The following is a 19,992-nucleotide window of genomic DNA, read 5'->3' on the forward strand; positions in this document are numbered from 1 at the left end:
ATTTCACATCCGACAGAACTAAGAACTCTTTCCGATAAATTTTCTCGGATTAAATTTAATTTAAAAAATGAAGATAAATCTTAGAAAGTTCATTTTTGTGTATTTGGAAAAATATATTTAATCTGAAAAAATCTTGTTATACTTTTTTTAATTTGTTCATTAAACAGAAAGGAAGTTATTTATATGATTAGTTATTAAAAATATTTGAAAAATCCGTTTTTTCTAGTAAAACTTTTTTTTCATTCACATAATTCGAAGTTGCCGCACGAATAGAAGAGGCTCCTTGAATTGAGCCGAATTGATTGACCTACTTGTATTTTTGTATTTTTATTTTCTTTATGATGCAGCAAATATATTTACTAATTAATCATCACGAGGAGGCAAAGTGCTTATCAGATGAGCACCATGCAATAAATACGAAGTGGAGAACCCCGAGATCGAATTCACAGCTAGTTTAATTTAAAATTTAATTAAGAACAAAGCTTGAGAACCTTCAATCGTTATTAGTCAGGAAATTAAAGCCCTTTTTTTATTAGATTCTAAATTGAAAATTATTAAAATTGCAATATTTAAAATAAATTCAAGCTTTAATGAGTGTACGTAATTTCTAGTTTCCAGAAATTTTTTGCTAGTTATTGCTGGAAGAATTCGACAGTCTATCGGAAAACTTCATTTTCAAAATTCCCTAATTTTTTCTTGACTAATTTTTCATTTTCCTTACTTGCTGATATTCAAATACCAGCATTTTGGTCTGGCAATATTTTTTTAATAGAATCTTTTATAAGAGGAATAAAACAGTATTTCAGATACAAATTAACAATTTTCAAATTTAAATTTCAAATCACAAAAATGATTTTTTTACTAAAAAAGGAAAATTTTCAACTGAAAAATCACAATGACAAAAAATTTAAAAGTTATATTTTCAGTTCAACTATCAATTAGAAAATATTATTTTTTTAAAGATCTTTAAACTTTCAACCAAAGAAAAGAGATTGCAACCAAAAAGTTCCATTTTTATTAAAAAAAAAAAACGATATTTCTAAAAAAAAGTAACATTTATATCTAACAAAAGGCTAAATTATTTTAAAACTGATGAATGTTAATTAAACAAATTTTCGTAATACATATTTGAATCTTAGTCAAAACAAATTCCAGTTAAGTTATGAAGAGTGAATTTACCAATAAAAAATATGAATAATTTCAACCAAAAAGTATCAAAATTTAACAAAATATTTGAATTCTCTACCTACTAGTTGCATTTTTAACTTTATCGATAAAAGACGAGATTTTTACTAGAACATATAAATGCTCAATAACAACGAAAATCTTTTTTTTTGACGTTGAACTTTCATCTAGAAAATATTTCAGATCTTTTTTCAACACAAATATGTAAATTTTAAACAAACCGTCAAATTTCTACGAAATAGTTTGAATTTAAAGAAATATGTACAATTTTAAATCAAAAAGTATATCTTTTCAACGACATTTTTGAATAATTAACCAAATAATTGAATTTTCATCTAAGAAAGATGTAATTTCTCCTAAAGCAGGTAAATTTTAAAATAAAAAAGGCAAATAAAGAATTGTAAACAATAAGTTATTTTTCTGCTAAGTAACCGAATTTTTAACAAAAAAGTATGACTTTTTACAAGATTGATCAATTTGCAACCAAACAGTAGCATTTTGGTCGAAAAAAAATGAAAATTTTACTCAAATATGTGAATTTTGTAATAGAAAAGACGTATTTCGTCAAAATAGTTGAGTTTTCATCCGAAAAGATTTCAATTAACTTTTCAGCACAAGAATACAAATTTGCAGCAAAAAGTAAATTTCCTAGGAAACAGTAGTTGAATTTTCAACAAAACAGTTACATTTTTATCCAAGAAAGATGCAATTATCATGATGAAAAAGGTGAACTTTCAAATTAAAACGACAAATTTTCAGTAGAAATAGTTTTCATCCAAAAATATTTTAGGGGTTTTCTAATTCATTAAATAAATAACTGCTCACTTTTACAAACAAATATAAAATTGCCTGCCCAAAATAAAGAATTTCATTTACAAAATTGTTGGAAGACAGGCAAATAGTTTCATATGATGACGCACACATTTGTTTGAAAAAGATCCGGAAAATAGTCAGGATGCAATAAACCCGATGATTCGTTAATTTTTCCAAAAATGATATAATATAATGTCGGGAATAATTCGAAACGATTTCGGTAACATTTTTAAATGTTGGAGGAATTTTCTAAAAACACAAGCATTATTTTAAAAATTGAAGCGGTTAATTTATGAAAATTTAAACATGCCGTTTATTTAAAAGTTTAAAGGAATAATAATTATAACCTAATATAATATTATTTTGAAACTATTTCATTTTTATTTTGATGATGGGGTAAACAAAAATTCCCAAAATAATTTGACGATTACTTACGGACAAAGTGTGAAAATTTCCGAAATTTCATTTTTTAATAGACACTTCCTAAGAGATACTGGTGAATCAGCAAAGTATACTGTAAAACAATTTTTCGGACCATTTATAAAAATGTTCACAGTAAACAAGATAATTGCCAATTTTCTTCAAATATTTTTAGTCACGAATTTGAAGCCAGCTCTCGGATACGAGATAAAAAAAATGAAACATTTAATCGTTATTTCTATTAGAAATGTATAGATAAATTTCGAAGTGTTTTAAAAATGGTTCAAAATTCCTACGAACAGTTCCTGAAAATTTCAGGCATAAATATGTTTAAAAAATTTCTTTCTGTGATTTAATTTATCTTAATTATAAATTCGCAAATCGGAGAATTCGAACTCTTAACGAAGACTATTGACTCATCAGTTTCTAAACATAAGCCCAGAGTACGTGTGGGTGTGTGTGCAGGCGAAGGTGCATGCGAAAGTGCACGCGAAAGTGTAGGTGAACGTGCAGGCGAACCAACTTACAAGTTCCCTGATTTGTCAGGCAAGCTCGTGAGTGCTCTGAAAATTTTTTCCTAATTCTACCTTCAGTAATCGCTTCTATTAGCCGCAAGACCTCGAATGTCGTTAGTATAAAGCGGAAATAGGGTCGGACCATTAACTGCCACCTGCGGCACTCTCTTGACTCTTCTTCGAGAAGACGTTCACATTGTTTGAGATTTAGAGATCGCCACACATTGTGTTCTGTTCGAAATTCACCCTTTGTATCAACTTAAAGTGGATTCTGATAATCCTATCGACCCCAGTGTTGCCAAGAGTAGGCAATGTTTCGATGTTTCAAAAGCACGTGTGAGATCTAACAGGGCTAGCAAGATGACCTCAAAACAAGCCAAAGCCCGACTTATCTCATCAGAAACATGGAGCAAAATTGTCTAAAAGCAGAAAGCTCCTTCATAAAGACTGACTGACAAGAAGATAAAAGCTCGTTATTTTTAACAAAGGGTTTTAGTTGCTGTTTGCAGATTTTCTTTAATATTTTTTAGAGATAAGAAGGACACTGATTGGACACTGGTCTTTATAGGAACTGGAGCTCTCACATTTCGACAATGGGCCTATAATTTCTACCATTAAAGGAGCGAAGAACACTCTACTGCTAAGGAGGTATTTATTCTATCTAATAGTGTTTGAGGACAGGAGGGTAGGTAAACATAAATCGATAAGCAGTCAATACCATTTGATCCAGTTGCTGTGGACATAATTGCTTTTACAGTATTGTAAAGGTGGTTTGAGTGGATCTGCTAAAGAGGGATAAATTTTGTTACTGTCTAGACCTACGCTATTTGCAGCGAGCCCTATCATTAGCTCTTAAAAGCTCTTTTACTGAATCAGAGAACCATGCCGGCTTAGGTTTAGCTTTTTGAAAACTTCTGATTGAGCAAAACTGATCAATCAGTTCTGAAATAGTCTTGAAATTTTAAATATTTAACCATCAAACTACAATATTGTGAAATTTAAAATTCGAAAGCTCCAAAAATGATAAAAAAATTAATTTAAGAAAAATCATCAGTTTCGACGCCTCATAGATTAAATGAATAATTGATTATTATTTATAATAATTATTAATTAATTATTATTCATTGGTATCATATTATGTAGTATCAAGTGATATTTAAAACGAACGGATAGATTGTTTTGCTAAACGATGTGATTCTGTCAAATCAAATATCACTAGTTATTTTCACTATTCCAAATTGCAGAATATTAAATATTGCGAAAAATATTGTAAACCTTTAACGTGTAATTATTCTAAACGCTTTTAAAATATATACTTTCTAGCTGGAAACTTTCAAGAATTACAAAATGCGCAATTCATGAAATACCTGAAAATTTCCCGGTGTACAATTTCTTATCCGGCTTGATCCCGGTTTTCTCCCTGTGCAATTATCTTCCGGTTCTCCCGATTCTCCCGGGCAGATTGCTGCCCTACCTTATTCTCATAGCTTTTTTTTAAATTTGCAACTTCATTGCAACAATGATAAGACAATATTTTCCAATTTTTAAATACGATACAAGAGCTTTTAATAAAAAACATATTTAGAATATTTCTAATTATTTTATTATATATTTCTTTAATCAAAACTCTACGAAGAGAGAGAAACTGTTAGAGTGAAGAAATCCTGAAAATAAAACAAAGAATTTAACGACCAAATTTGGATAACGACCATCAAATTTTCCTATTGCAATCTGAAAAAAATTCCTTCCCTTTGTTTCCCTGAAAATGAACAGAAAAAAATTCGTTTTCCTTTTGAACAACAATGAAAAGGAGGGAAGAAAAATAAGCAGGCAATTAATAAAAGCCCCTTTCTTGTGCATTTTATTTATTTCGTCTTTTTTATTTTTATTGTTAGAAGGAAGGGGATTTGGTTTGCTGCCTTCTCATTTTCCCCTCTTTTTTATTTTTGTTTAAAAGGAAAACAAAATTTGATTACTTTTTAGGGAAGGAAAGGGATTTTGTTTGTTTGATCTTCAGATTCTTTTTTTCTTTTAGAAATTCTTCACATTAACTTAATTATTGGACATTGAACAGGATTTGAAATTTGATGTTAATCTTATTTAAATTTTTAAATGTAAAATAAAACTATTAAAGAAGAGAAGAAATAGGCAGTTTATGAGAAATTTAGCACAATAAGATGTAGTAGTAATGCTGCAACTTTTCTAGGGGCTGTAGCACATTGTAGTTGCTGGAGAGGCATGAGCATGTGAAACAACTAGGTCAGACGGATCTCGGTCTGTATTTGTATGGATATGGATCAAAGGATTCCTACAAACTGGTTTTCCTGGATGAGATGAAAGGAATTATATAAACGGGCTTTCCTGATACGCATGATTGCAGTATGTATCAAGAAACAACCCTCTGTTGGTATGGTGACCTACGAACGGATATTCAATGAGGATCTTTACAAATGTGACCCCATCCATAAGCCATGGGTACAGAGTGATAGCGTCTGTGACATTTTGGCAGCTAGGGGTAAAATGTGTCGTAACTGCCTCTCGGAAACACCGGTGGCTGTGCAGGGGCAGAACTTTCATTCCCCTAGCTGCTGGTGAGATCAACGTGTATCACACAAGGAACAAAACCTTGGCGGAAGAAAGAGGAAGAGAGGTGAAGGAGGAAGGAGAGTGATTGGACTTGAACACAACTAATATAATCCTTTCCTCTTAATTTGTCTCTCTGACAAGCCAAACAAAGGCGTCTATGTCCTCAGATCATCTGAGAGCTGATCAGAGATTAACGTATTTGGCTATGGAGACGGAAGCGGCTACTAAGTCTCCCTAAAAGAAGAAAAGCATCAACGGTTCCCTGAAAAGCAGACTGAGGTGCCAAATCTAGCAGGCTAGTGGAGCAGCTGCAGGTGTTCAAAACATCACGATCTACAATGCCGACAACCAGCACTGAGGCTCAGCAGAGAGGAAGGGGTCCAGAAAACATTCTTTCAAAAGGGCGGGGGGTCTAAGCCTATGAAGACGCACAGAAGAGCCTAGAAGGTGGAAAACAAAGACTGCGGAACAGTTTGAGCTCTTCAAGGAGACCACATGGAGGGCGCTCGAAAGAGTGTCCTCTGATCAATAGTCAAAATTCGAGACCGCCTTTCCTAGAGAAGGAGTCTATGTATTTTTTGCAGCCGACCCAGGGGCTAAAGCTTGGCTACATAATATATTGGCCGAGACAAGGCCCTGGGAATCTGCAGACCTCAAAGAAGGTGGGGTTGGGTTGTTCCAAAAGATTTTAAAGGTTACGTTGGGGTTCTGTACTGAATTGTATACATGAGGAAGGTAGTGGAAGGGCATTGACCTTAAAAATAAAATTTTCGGTTATTTACACTTTTACTTTCATAATCAGCGAGTCAAAATACATCAGCTTACAAAGTTTCAAATAAATCTGAAGTAAGTACTTTTTGGAACTTTATCCTGATTTGCTACGAGAGGTGAAGAGGAAAGTTAGAAAAGCAGGAAAATTTGGTAAGTAAAGAGATGAGAAAGGGGATATTACAACAAAAGACATAGCCAAGGGTTGAGGGCTAATAAAAGATTAAAAGGCGCTTAGCACAAATAAGATTCCAAACAAAATCTGGAAATAGAGGCGACAGAACTAAAAAAATGGGCATGGATAATGTGTAATAGAGTATTGAAAGGCGATAGTTGGCCCGAGTCACTGTAGGAAAACTTTAGTGGTACCTATAGCGAAAAAAGCGTTTGGGATGAGGTTAAAGATTACAGGGAAGTGACACCAATTCAAACATTGTATAAAGTATACGTATTTTGTTATTTGGAGCAGTTCGAATTAGTCTGGGTTTAGGATAAGAGTGGGGGCTGATGCATAACACATGTAAGCATGGTCCAAAATAATTGACTCTTTGTATTTCCATAGGTGTTTGGAAATACGTATAGCCAATAAAAAAATCCTTTTTGTTTTGAGGTAGTAATTTTTCCTTTCTCGAGAATGTGTTTAAGAGTCTAAGCGAAGTAGTGTTAAAGGGATATAACTGTGAGTCTACTCTAAGGATTCATCTGCAAGGCCTGTGGAGGCCACTAAATCACTCCTTGTGTCTGTTATTATTGCGCTTTTCTACTCAGAGATCTACAAACTTTATTACTTGAGACTTCAGGTCTTATTATTCTGCCGCTCTCCTGAGGGTGAATGTTTATTCAAAATTACGAAAAAAATTCAACTCAATTCGGTTTAATTCACTCGCCATAAGAGCTTCCCCTGTTAATCTATAGGTAAACTTGAAGAAAAATGATCAGTTTTCCCTATTTTTATACCCTTTTTTTGCAGAATTCTCCTTTTTATACAATTGTTACATAATATTTCTAAAGTGTGAAAAGTTGACAAAGCTCATCTTAGAATCTTGATTAATGGAAGAGAGGAATGGGGAATGGGGATGGGAAATGATTGGGAAATTAAAATATAATAAATGGTATGAAATTATAACAAAGGGAGGACTACAAATATGCAAAGAGAATGATGAGGGAGAAGATGTGTAAGAATAGCAAGATTTAAATTGGTAAATGGGGTAAGGAAAGGGAAAAGACTTATTGGGAAAAGAAAGAGAACAAATTTGTAAAAATTCTAAAGGAGGATGAATTGGATGAGGAGTTGATGAAGCAGTTGGAGGGAGCTAGACCAGCTAATTAGTAAAAAGGAAAGAATGTTTTTGAAAAAATAGCAAAATTCAGAAAAAAGGGCAGTGAAAAAAAGGAAACAAAAGTCACTTATACTAGAAGCGTAAAGATTTGTAGGTAATGAAAACTCGTTTAACAGTACATTCAAAGTTTGCACTATCATTAAATTAAAAGTAAGGATCTTGATACAACAATTTATGTAAATAGTTCTAAATAGTAAGGGTAACTAATATAAAATATTTAAGTGCAAAAATTGTAAGAAAAGGAGGTCATGTAAATCCTTGGGGGCATATTATGAATAAAAAAGAATTTTTAGAACGTGAATGAAGGAAGGTAAAATAAATGAATGTATTTAATTTTGATTATTCTTGTTTTTTATTACAGTCTAGATCAAAAATGAATGAAAATTCCAAATGAAAAGTGAGTAAAAACTTTATTAAACAAAATGGGAAACTGTGATTTTTTTCTGTAGCTATTCTATACTTTGGCGAAACAGGAAATTCTTTAAAATCCTTTGAACTTTCGTGACTTTTTTTTAATCCCTTAAAAAATTATGTATAAAATTCATGAATCTTTTGAAATTCGATTGAAAATTCAAAACCAGAGTATCTTACAATTTCTTTATGATAAAGAACATGTAGTAAAATAATTATATTAATTAATATAATTAATATAATTATAATATAATTAATTATATTATATTAATTAATAATAAAAGTAAAATAGTTTTTGACAATTATGCGCTCCGACAGAGCATCTTATAGTGTTCTTATAAGGCAACGCTTATTATCACATGATTAGAAAAGAAAAGGATCTTTAACAATTAGTTGCTTCAAAAAATATTTTTTCGGAACATAATTTTTATTTGTTCCAAATCTTTTGTATAAAAACCTGATCCAACCATTGATTAATATTATAACTTTAGAGCGTCTTACAATTTTTCATTAAGCAAAATTTATTATTACATTCAATGAAAATCAAATTATTTTTGACAATTATGCATGCTACGAAAATTTTTTATAAAACAGTCACAACTTTTGGAATTTTTTCTTAAAATTTTTATAAATAAATTAAATTGTGCAAGTTACCGCTAGCTGGCTGACGGTCAAAGTAAATCAACCAGGGAAATCAGTCTTTAGAATTCTAGGTAGATGATCAGTAACCAGTTGAGCCTTATTCTACACAGTTGTCGACTAAGGTGTGAAACTAAATTCTGAGTTTGTAGATATATTAGAATGGATGTCACGTCCTCTTTCTGGTACGTGGTCAACGTCAAATTCATTTCTTAAATAAATTCCCTAGCTTTTCAATGGATTTCCGAATTTCCGAGAAAATTTCTGTGCAGTACTTCATAAATAATTCCGGAATTATTCTAAAATTCAAGCGACAGTTTTGTATGAGAAATTCCCAAACTTTGAAGTCAATTCTTGAAATATTTCCCACGAAGTGTTAGAGAAAATTTCCGACATTCTGGTGAAAAAGGTCAATATCCAAATCCACGAATTTACTCATTTTTAAGTTAATTTCTTAATTAAAGGTGTAGCATTTTTTCAGCACCATTTTCGTTTTTACCTGTAGTCATTCCTTAAATCTTTCCGAACAATTAAAACGAGATTACAAGATTTGAATAATTTCAGAATATTTCTGATTTGGAACAAGGAATCTTGAAAACAATCAGAATTGCAATTCTGAATTGGAACAGCGAATTTGATAAAAGTTTTATAATTCTGAATTTAAGCTGGTATTTTTTAAATCTTTTTTCTCTAAACCAGAATCATTGTTATATACCACAATTCAACTTTTGTATCGGCAGTCTCTTTTCAAAGTCAAATTATAATTATTCACAAAAATTCCCTACCCTGACGTCTAAATTATGATTCCTCACGAAAATGTCTTATTCCAAAGTGTAAATTATAATTCTCTAGGGAAATTTCCTATTCCAAACTCTAAATTATAATTCAGAATGGAAATTGCCTGATCGGAAGTCTGAATTAGACATCTTCACGTAAATTGTATGTTTAAAGTGACAGTCAAAGTCAGAGTCATTTTCATTCAAAAAATTTTCTGTTATGATTTAAAAATAGGCCTTCTCTAAAATTTGGAAGCGGAAAAAGCCAATTTGTTGCAAATTCTGACTTGAACAGGGATTATTTAAATTATCTTTTTTTTAATCGAAATTAAAATAATTTTCTGAATTTCCCATTTCCTGAATTAAATGATATGTTGTAAGTAAAGTAATATACCCTTACGAAAGTTTGCCGTTCCAAAGTGAAAGTTATAATTTTGTAAGGAAAGTCTCTGTCTCAAAGCCTAAATTTTAATACTTCGCGGAAATTGCCTTTTCCGAAGTCATAAATAGAATTCTTTGCGAAATTTCCTATTCCAATTAAAAAATATAGTAACTTCACTTCTCTAAAATATGCAAGAGGAAAGTTTTATATTGTTGAATTTTTTAATTCCCTTCTACTGAACAAAAATTAAAATCATTTTCCGAAATTCCCGTTTCATGACAAAAATATACTGTCTAAAATCAAGGATTAAAATTTTTTTATTTTTGTGTCCTACAGGATGAATTATAATTCTTTGCAGAAATCTCCTGTTTCAATGTGAGAATTACAATGAATTACGGAAGTCCCCTGTCTCAGCGTATGAATTACAATTCATTACGAAAATTCCCGGTCCAAAAGTCCAAATTAGACTTTCTTATGAAGATCCCCTGTTCTAAATGGCGACACATTAATTTCGAAAACATCCACGTACAAAGACAGAGTTATATTTATTTACAACATTTTTTTTCAATTCAGAAATACAGTTTAATTCTCTTCTTCTGAATCAGAATTAAGATTATTTTTACAAATTCCTGTTTCCTAAAAAGAGTTCTCTCTTTCAAGCCAAATAATAATTCTTAACGGTAATTCTCCATCCTAAAGTCTAAATTATTATTCTATGCTGAAATGTCCCTTCTAGGGTCAAGATTATAATTCCTTACTAAAATCCCCTATGTCTAAGTTAAAATTTGATTTCTTTACGGAAATTCAAAGTCCCAAAGTCTAAGATAGAATTCCTTGCGGAAATTTCCTATTCCAAATTACGGTTAAATTAATTTTTATAACATTTTCTATTAGAATGTCGGCATATAATAACTCTCTCTCTGTAAAATGTGAAGGTTGTGGTGACTTCTGACTTGGAACACGGGTTTTTAATTGCCTTCTTCTAAATCAGAATTAAGATTATTTTATAGAAATTCCCGTTCCCTGGAAAGAATTATCTGAGTCGAAGTCAAAATTCTAATTTTTTAATGAACTTGTCTGTTTTAAAGGCAAAATTATAATGTGTTACAAAAGTTTCTGTTTATAAATAATAATCTTTGACTGAAATTTCCTGTCGAAAACTTAAAATTATCATTCTTTACCCAAATTCCACGTCGAAAAGTATAAAATATAGTTCTTCACTGAATTTTCCTATCCCTAACTTTAAATTATATTTTTTTACTCAAATTGTATGTCTCAACTTAGAATTGTAATTATTTGATAATTCCGTATTTGAAGTCAAGATAATTATTGTAATTCCTTATGTGAATTTTCTTGCTATATAATCATTTTATTTATATCCTGACCAAGCTCAGAATTGTAAATATTTTGGAAATTTTCTAGGTTAAAATAAAAATTTCTACTCTTTGATGTCTGACATCCGCTGCCCTAAATAAGGATCAGAACTCTTTTAGAAAATTGACTGTTCCACAGACAAAATGATTTTCTACGAAATTCCCTATTAAAAATAAAAAATAATAATTCTTCATCAAATTTTCCTGTCTTAAAATAAAAATTATAATTCGTCACTAAAATTTCCTTTTCACAAGTGAAAATTGACAGAGAAATTTTTCGTTGAAATTTCCTGTCCCTGACTCAAAATGATATTCATTGATTTAAATTCTGTGTCGTAACTTAGAATTACTATTCTTTTTGAAAAAATCCCTGCTTGAAGTCAGGATAACTGTAATTCTTTACGTACATGTTTTCACATTTCTTTTATTTATTCCCTAGCCCAACCAAGAATTACAACCATTTTAGAAAATTACTAATTTCAAAGTCGAAATTATAATTCTTCATTAAAATCCCTGTCCCAAATTAAAATTATAATTTTTTCACCAATTTCCTGTTCCGACTTGGAATAAGAGTAATAAAATATATGAAAAAACTTTCCATTTTCATATTAGTATATTCGAAAGATCATCTGCCGTCACCGAATCATATTCCCGGTCCTTTTCTGGTGAAGAAAAACTGCCGGTCGTTTCGATTTGTCCCAGTTTCTCTTCCAGTTAGATACCTTGGTCACTTTTCCTTTTTATACATCCAATATTTTCTCGTTTTCATGCACATGTTTGCTAATCTAGAGGTGAATCAAACTTCCTTGTCATCTTTCAAAGTTCCATTCAGATATCCCCTCAAGGTTCGAATTTTGCAATTATTTATTTTGCATGTCATTTAAACTGCTTTTAGATCTAGTATTTCTGTTTGTATATTCCCTGTGAACTGCGTGGAAATGGGATATCATTCCCGACAACCCGATTACAAATTATTCGACTTCACTACGTCTCAAAGTAGGGATATATTGTGACTCAGACGACGTCGTGATTATCTTATGTTCCAAGACTGCAGCCTAAGTAGTCACGCAGGCGCGGTTTTGATTTCCAAATCAGGAAGCGTGACTAGATGTGTTTTCAGAAAGCGTGCCTTCTGTCCCTTGATATAAAACCTCACAGATACACTATAGTTTATATTTAACATTAAAGTACAGTCGCTAATGACCCTGGCAGTTCATGCGATCATAAACATTAAATTAATAAATAAATGAGTTTCAAATCAACCGCCAATTAAGACATAGCCAAAGCATGCTCAAGACGTTTCTTTAACATCGAATTCGGTTATCCTGCACTGTCGTACTCCAAGAGCACTCCGGCCGCTGAATCTTACTTTTTCCTTCTCAATGCGACCTGCTTCGGTGCAGGTCGGAGTGCACCAGGGCAGCATAATCGAATTAACTATAATTCTCCTTCCCTGCCGCCAGTGAATTCTTTTTTCTTTTGATGAAGGTAAACATTATCCCAGAAGGTTCCCTAAGGTCAGTGGCAGAGGTCTGGCGGTGACTCAGCAGCATGAGGAGAAGTTGGATACTGGTGGTGCACTGAAAGAAGGTTGGCACAGTAGCCGCAGAACAGGAGCGCCATAACATTGGAGCAAAATCTGCGCTATTTCTAAGCAGACTGCTGTACCAAACGTTGATAAGTTGAGACGTTGTTGGTACGGTTGTGCGGTTCTGGGCATGGGGCAGTAGCCATACCAAGCTGATAGAGCATCTACATCAGCGGTCTTCAAAGATAGATCCTGTAATTACTGTCGATTCCAGGGCAATAGGTTGGATCAACTCAGCTTTATCACAGAACAGCGCCACCTGAGTTGAAGTGCCTCAAAGAGTAGCTTCTTGCAAAGTAGAACACATAGGGCCCTCAAGTTTGAGGTTTCGGATCCGAGCCCATTTAACGAAGATTCTCTTTCAAGGGGTCCTTTTAAGATTCCCTTCAAAAAAGCTGGTAAACCCGAAAAATGGTCATTCGTCCTGTGCCAAGCTGCAACTGTGGATCATGAAGACTGCTGGTCTACCTCGAAATCGACATCTCTTTTCGTGAAGCGACATTATCTGTGAGTACCCCTTCTGTCCTAAGCTTCTTTCATTTCAGAACAAGCAAACAGACCACAATCCAATTAACACTGTCTGTGTAGCTCTATCGGTGAGCGAGACAGAGTCGCCTGGAAGTCCAATTCAAGTAAAACGAAGTCCAACTCAAGTGGAAATATTTTTACTCGAGAACCAATTAGATTTTTTTTTTATATTTCGATTAGCTTGATCCATTTGAAGACAAATAGGGCGACTCTCCACCGCGTCTGAAAAGATAGTCAACCAAAAAGAGTATAAACTCACCCACCATTAAGTACGTGGACTAGGACGCTGGCTGATTCAGCTGTCGAAGGAGCGCACGTGTAATTGCCTGAATCGGCGGGAAGTGCTCTTGAAATTAACAAGCGCGATGTTCGTGTTTGCTTTTCCGTGACTACGCTGATGCCTCCTCGCTGACTGTAGTTTATCACGTGCTCACCCCTGTACCTGGATAAACAAATATAAATATTCCATGAGTATCTTTAAAGTTTAAATAGCGCAATATTATAAATAAACATTAGTAGATAAGATGGAATACATATTTTCATATAGGAATTCAAAAGGGTCTGGATTATCATCAGATGTATTTACCATCAATCAGTGTTGATATCATTCCACAATCCGTGAAAATAGAAATCAAGTTAAATCTTCAAATAACAGAAAATACTTAAGGTCATATCAGACTAGATAAAAAATAATGTTTTTTTATTTAGAAAATTAAATTTTTGCTGGAAAAAGATCTACTCTTTTCGCTCTACAGGAAGTCGAAGCACAGAACTTCCGATTTCCGATCCGACGCTTTTCCATTAAGCTATTAAAGAGATCGAAAAAGGAATATTTTTTCAGAAAAACACGCTTTCCTAAGCCAGGTGTTGCAAAAAAGAGTCTTTTTTATCTCTATAATAGCTTGACGGAAAAGCATTTGACTGGAAATCGAAAGTTTTGTGGTTCGATTCATAGTGTAGAGAAGAGAGTAAATATTTTTTCAAACAAAATTAATTTTTAAAATTTATATAATAATTCTGGATTGAAGCAGTTCATTATTAAATACTTTTGATGAGCCTCTATTATTGTGGCGCTTCCCAATCTTTATTTTCCAATTTTTATTCATTTTGAGTTTTGTTGTTGAACATTATACATTTTTAACTTCCAAAATACAGTCGACCATACTATCATTCGGGTCCAATTTTATCCTTTTTTAAATGAAAACTGCTAAAATTTCGCATCGAACTGTCATTGCCATTTTTTGAACTTTTGTTTATGTAATAATAAAAATGAAAAGAAAATTTGGCTTTTGAAGTATATGGGTTTCAAGAAAATGCTTCCATTTAATTACAAATATCTATACAACTGAAATTAAATATCCAAAAAAAGATGTCCAATAGCAATGCAAATGTTAAACACTTGATTGAATTTTTTATAAACAAATAAGTGAATCAAAATGGTTTCGTGTGGATTGGAGACGATTTATCATTTCTTTTGAACTAAATTTGAACAACTAATGGACAAAAAGAGTTTTTTCAGTAAAATTATTAAAATTTAATAAATAATTTCTCATTTTCAAAGCAAGTTTTATAAACAAATATCCACATCAGCTATTTTTGATCGAATAAATCAAGTTTTTTCCTATGGAATAGATCATATATTACTTGTAAATATAAGCTTAGTATTATATTTGATCACTAAATAAAATGTAATAACTGTTTCAAATACCTTAATTAACAAATACACTATTTTTATATTTTTGGAGGTACATACTTGATTTTTTAGATGCAATTAACTGTTAATAACTAAAATCTGAATTTTTGAAAACATTTTAATGACAATCAACATTTTATTATTAAAAACAACAATTTTTTGAACACATTTCAATTATTTCATGATTTTATAAATAAAAGAGGGCTTTTTCACGGAATTAACAGCCAGCTATTTTGAAATGATTTTTTGCCTCGAATCGATAATGTTTGATAATTTTGTAACGAAAGTTAATTAGCAAATGCATTAATTGGCTATTTTTCAGCATTTAAGCTTGTTTTTGTTGTTGTAATTAATTTTTAAAAGCACATTGTTTAACTTTTTTTGATAGTTCGATAACGATTAACACAAATTGATGGTTTATTATCTTATATTATATACTGTGTCTGGTTACATTAATTAAATTTTTAATAATAATAAAATAGTGGATCGTTTTCGAATTATTAGAAAAATTTAAAAAAATGTATTATTAACAGTTGTTTAAACAAAAAAAGGAACAATTTGAAATGCCAGAAAAGAGCCAGATAATGAACTCGTTAATTAGGTCCAATGAAACAATTATCCAATCTTGTCAAATTATAGCAAAAAATTATAGCTGAATAACTGGCTGTTAACTCCGTGCGAAAAGCAGTATTGTATTTATAAATAACTTAAATGATAAAAATTTGTTTAAAGAATGGTTGTTTACAAAAATAAATTGTTCAACATCATTGAAATGTTTTTAAAATAAAAAGTTGGTTCCTTACAGTTAATTGTATCGAAAAAATCAAGTTTGTACCTCCAGAAATAGCAAAATAGTGCATTTGTTAATTAAGGTAGTTTAAACAAGTATTCTTTTTTATTTGGTAGCCAAATATTATACTCAGATTCTATTTTCAAGTAATATGTGATCGATACCATGAAAAAAAAACTTTATTTCTTCCATCCAAAATACCTCATATGGCTATTTGTTTAAGAAAATTGTTTTTAAAATAACAAATTATTTATTAAATTTTATTAATTCAAATAAAAAACTGTTTTTATCCATAAATTGTTTCAATATAGTGCGCATACAGTGACGAATCGCCGCCAACCATTTTTATTTAAACCGGTTTACTTCAAAATCCAAAATATGTTATCTTGTGATTTTTGTTACTAACTTAACAAAATACTTTAAAAATTCGTAATTATAGTTTGATTCCTTTGACAAAATAACAAATAAATAACTAATTTCTCATTTTTAAGGACATTTTGATGACAGTAAACAATTGATATTTTTGAAAAAAAATTGTTTAAATAATTTTCATTATACTATGTATTTATAAATAAAATTCTGCTTTTTTACGGACTTAATAGTCCATTATTAAGCAATGACTAATTACTATAAATCTGTAATATTTTGTGATTGTTTAAAAAATTTAATTAACAAATTCATTATTTAGCTATTTTTCAGCATTTAATCTTATTTTTTTACCTTAATAATATTTTAAAATTAAATTAAATTTTTGTTTGTCGACATACCGATAAACATTTACTATTGCTATTGCTATTAATAATGTTTTCAATAACATTATCCTCTATTGCATTGTTGAAGTAAATTTTCTATCAGTTGATAAAAATGGATTATTTGTTAATGAAACTTAATTCATTGCTGAAATTTTATATTATATACTGTGTACGCGTATGTTAAATAAATTATTATCAATAACAACAGCAATAGTGAACTCTTATCAAATAAGCCAAAACAGTTATAATTTGTAATTTCCAGCTCATTACAATTTTTTTTTATTTGCTAATACAAAACGTGATGAAAGTTGGTTTTCTAGTAGAACATTAATATTTTTTATGCAAAAATAAATATATTTGTTTCAAAATGTATCTGTTTGTTTAGAAATTATTCTTTTATATTGAAAATTTAACTACTTGTTTGAACTACTTTAAACAAACGCTTGCTATAATTCTGTAATACTTGGTAATTAATTTAAAAAACGTAATCAACCATCCATAATTTTTGTTAAAAGCGAAATAAATAGGCTTTTGGGCTTGAAAATTTAACTATTTCGTTAAAATTTTAACTATTCTGTCAAAAATTCTTCTTGTTTGTAAAAAATTAACATTTTGAAAGGCAGTCTTAAAAACCGAAAAATAAAAAAAGTTGAATTTAAATTGAAAATTCATTTCCGGGGAGAAAATCTTAAACTCTCAAGAATTCAAAGTGGTCAAGAAAAGCCCCTGCTTTTAAATGTTACAATTTGATCAAAAGTGGAACTTTTTTTGTTATAAATTCAACTATTTTGCTAAAAATTCACCTTTCTCAGTTAAAAATTTAACTATTTCATTAAAAATTCATTTAATGTGTTGAAAATTAGTTCTTTTTTGTGTGAGATTTAAGAATTATCCAATTATTTTCTCAGAGAAAAAACTCGAGTTTCTAGTAGAACCGAATTTCGGTTCCAAAGGAGCAACAACAAAAATAACCTTTCTTGTTGAAAAAAGCCGAAATGAAAAATGGTTCCTAAAGGAGCTAAAAGTATAGAAATCGTTCTAATAAGGAGAATTAACATATTACGTAATATTTAGTAGGGGTGGGGGAGGGTTATTTTAACCTAATTAAGTAAAAACTTTTAATTTATGAATTTTCTGGACCATCAAATTTTTATATCAAAATTTCTAAATAAATAAGTTTACTTAATAAAAAAATATATTTTTACCTATTTCTGAACCTTGTTTATAGAACAAGACATTTTAATTGTAAATGATTATTTAATAATGGAAAATATTTATGTTCGTAATATTTCGCTACCACACTACAATTTGTAAACTTTTTTACTTTTTCAACAAATAAGAAAAATTACATTATGAGAAAAAAACTATTTTGAAGAATTTCGAAAAAAATAATAAACTTTTTTATAAATATTAAAGATTTTAGGATATAATTTTTTTCCAAGAGTTAAGAAAAAAATTTTAATAGTTCAGGTCTTTTTTTAAACGAATAATTTTAGAATTTAATGGTTTCGAAATAGATGGAAGAAAATATAGCAGACTTTAAGACAAATTTTTTATTTTGTTAAGATTTAAAATTTTGTAGGTAAACTGAATTTGGCAGTCATTCTTTTGAAAAATGTTTCAAAAGAGTGTTAAAGATTTTAAAGCAAAATTTTACCATTTTGTCGCATTAAATCATTTGAGAACAAATTTGATTAAGTTTAAGATACGAGTATATTTAAGAGTTTTCGAACGATTCGAAAATAATTAATACTTCTGAAGATTTTTTGAAAATTTTGTAAAGTTCCAGTTCTTACGTACATAAAAATAATAAAAATTGATTACGTTCCTAGGAAAAATTTAAATGATTTTTCAATCTGAAAAATTAACTTTTTTACAATTTTGAATAATTTATCAGAATATAAAGAAAAATTCGAGTTATTTAAAAATATTTTAAGGAATTTAAGACGTTTTAACTAGAATATGAAAATTTAAAACCTTTGAAACATTTTTGAGTAATATTAAATATTTATTTATTTCTTCTAAATTTTGCCTAATATTTGGTAAGATCCTATACAATAAAAAAATAAGATTCTTCAAAATTTACTATACATTCTTCGATACATCTGAAATATTTAACAATCTTTTTCCAGTTCCTTAAGAATCTTAAAAAAATTATATTTATATAAGTTTAAAAACAAATTGATGATACTTATTCTCTTGTTTTCAATTCTCATAATTTAATTTGAAATCGAATTAATTTTCGTCAAAAACTTTTTGAAATTTTTTGAAGATTCATAATATTATTTCAAAATGTATCTCTCTAGTTCAAAATTCAATTTTTCAGAACATTAACTTTTTCATTGAGAAATAGTTTTTTTTTAAACTAAAAATGTAACTAATTTATTTTAAGTTTAAAACACATATTTTAAATTGATCTTATAAAGTTCAAAATTCAACTCAATTTATTTATTTATCCAAATTACATAACATTTGAATTAGAAAATATAATTAATCAAATTAATTAAATTAATTTAAATTAAACTTATTTTTAATAAAGTTTCCTAAAAAAGTAACTTTCGGTTTAAAAATTCAACTATATCGTAGGTCATTCTTCTTTTTCTTTGGTTTGTTTAATATTCATAATTCCAGTTTAAACTTTAAATCTTTTGTTCAACATATAACTATTTTGTTAAAAATTCGTTTTCTTTGTCAAGAATTTATTTTTTAAATTGAAATTTTTTTTTAATTATTTAAAATTTAATATTCCATTTATCGTTAAAATTGTTATTTCTTATTAAAAAGTTCAAAATTAATCTTTTCTAGTTGAAAATTTAGATATTTTGTTGAGAATTCGTCTTATTTGGTCAAAACATTTTCTTCTCTAGTTCAAAATGCAACTACATATTTGTGTCTAAATTAATCTGAGTTGATGCAGTATTTAATATTCGGGTAGAAAATTAAACAATTCGTTTGAAAATGAAACTTTATGTTAATAAATTCTATTTTGGGTTAAAAATTCAACCTTTTTTGTTTAATAATTAATTTTGAACCTGATAATTTAACTCTTTCATATTTGTTTGGAAACAAACATATTGTCTGTGAATCAATGAATTAACTCTAACTTATAAAGTAAATGCATTTTCTTCAAAATTCGTATTTTTTGTGAACAAATGAATCTTGTTTGTTACAAATTCATCTTCTTAGTTCAAGATTCATATATTAGTTTGAGAATTGTTTTTTTTGTGAAAAATAAATTTTTTTAAATGAAAATTTGCTGATTCCATTTTTAGTTTATAAATATGTATTTTAAATTTTAACTATTGGGTTTAAAATTCGTCCTCTCGATTGAAAATTCATCTACAGTCTGTCAAGTTAAAGCGTGGGTGGCTTTACTCGCAGTCGGTAAGGTGTATCGACATGATTTTGGTGTCAAAATATTAAGAAGAGCTCC

General features: G+C 29.7%; 1 protein-coding gene across 1 annotated transcript in view; it reads right to left on the reverse strand.

Moving 5' to 3' along the window:
- LOC117169994 (limbic system-associated membrane protein-like) overlaps positions 1-19,992 on the reverse strand; it is a 179,821-nt gene that overhangs the window by 3,264 nt on the left and 156,565 nt on the right. Inside the window, exon 6 of the mRNA XM_033356510.1 lies at positions 13,588-13,766. Coding sequence (XP_033212401.1) covers positions 13,588-13,766 — 179 coding nt within the window. The remainder of the gene's footprint in view (positions 1-13,587; positions 13,767-19,992) is intronic.

The sequence above is a fragment of the Belonocnema kinseyi genome, chromosome 1 (genome assembly GCF_010883055.1).
Source record: "Belonocnema kinseyi isolate 2016_QV_RU_SX_M_011 chromosome 1, B_treatae_v1, whole genome shotgun sequence".
In the NCBI taxonomy this organism is placed as follows: domain Eukaryota; kingdom Metazoa; phylum Arthropoda; class Insecta; order Hymenoptera; family Cynipidae; genus Belonocnema; species Belonocnema kinseyi.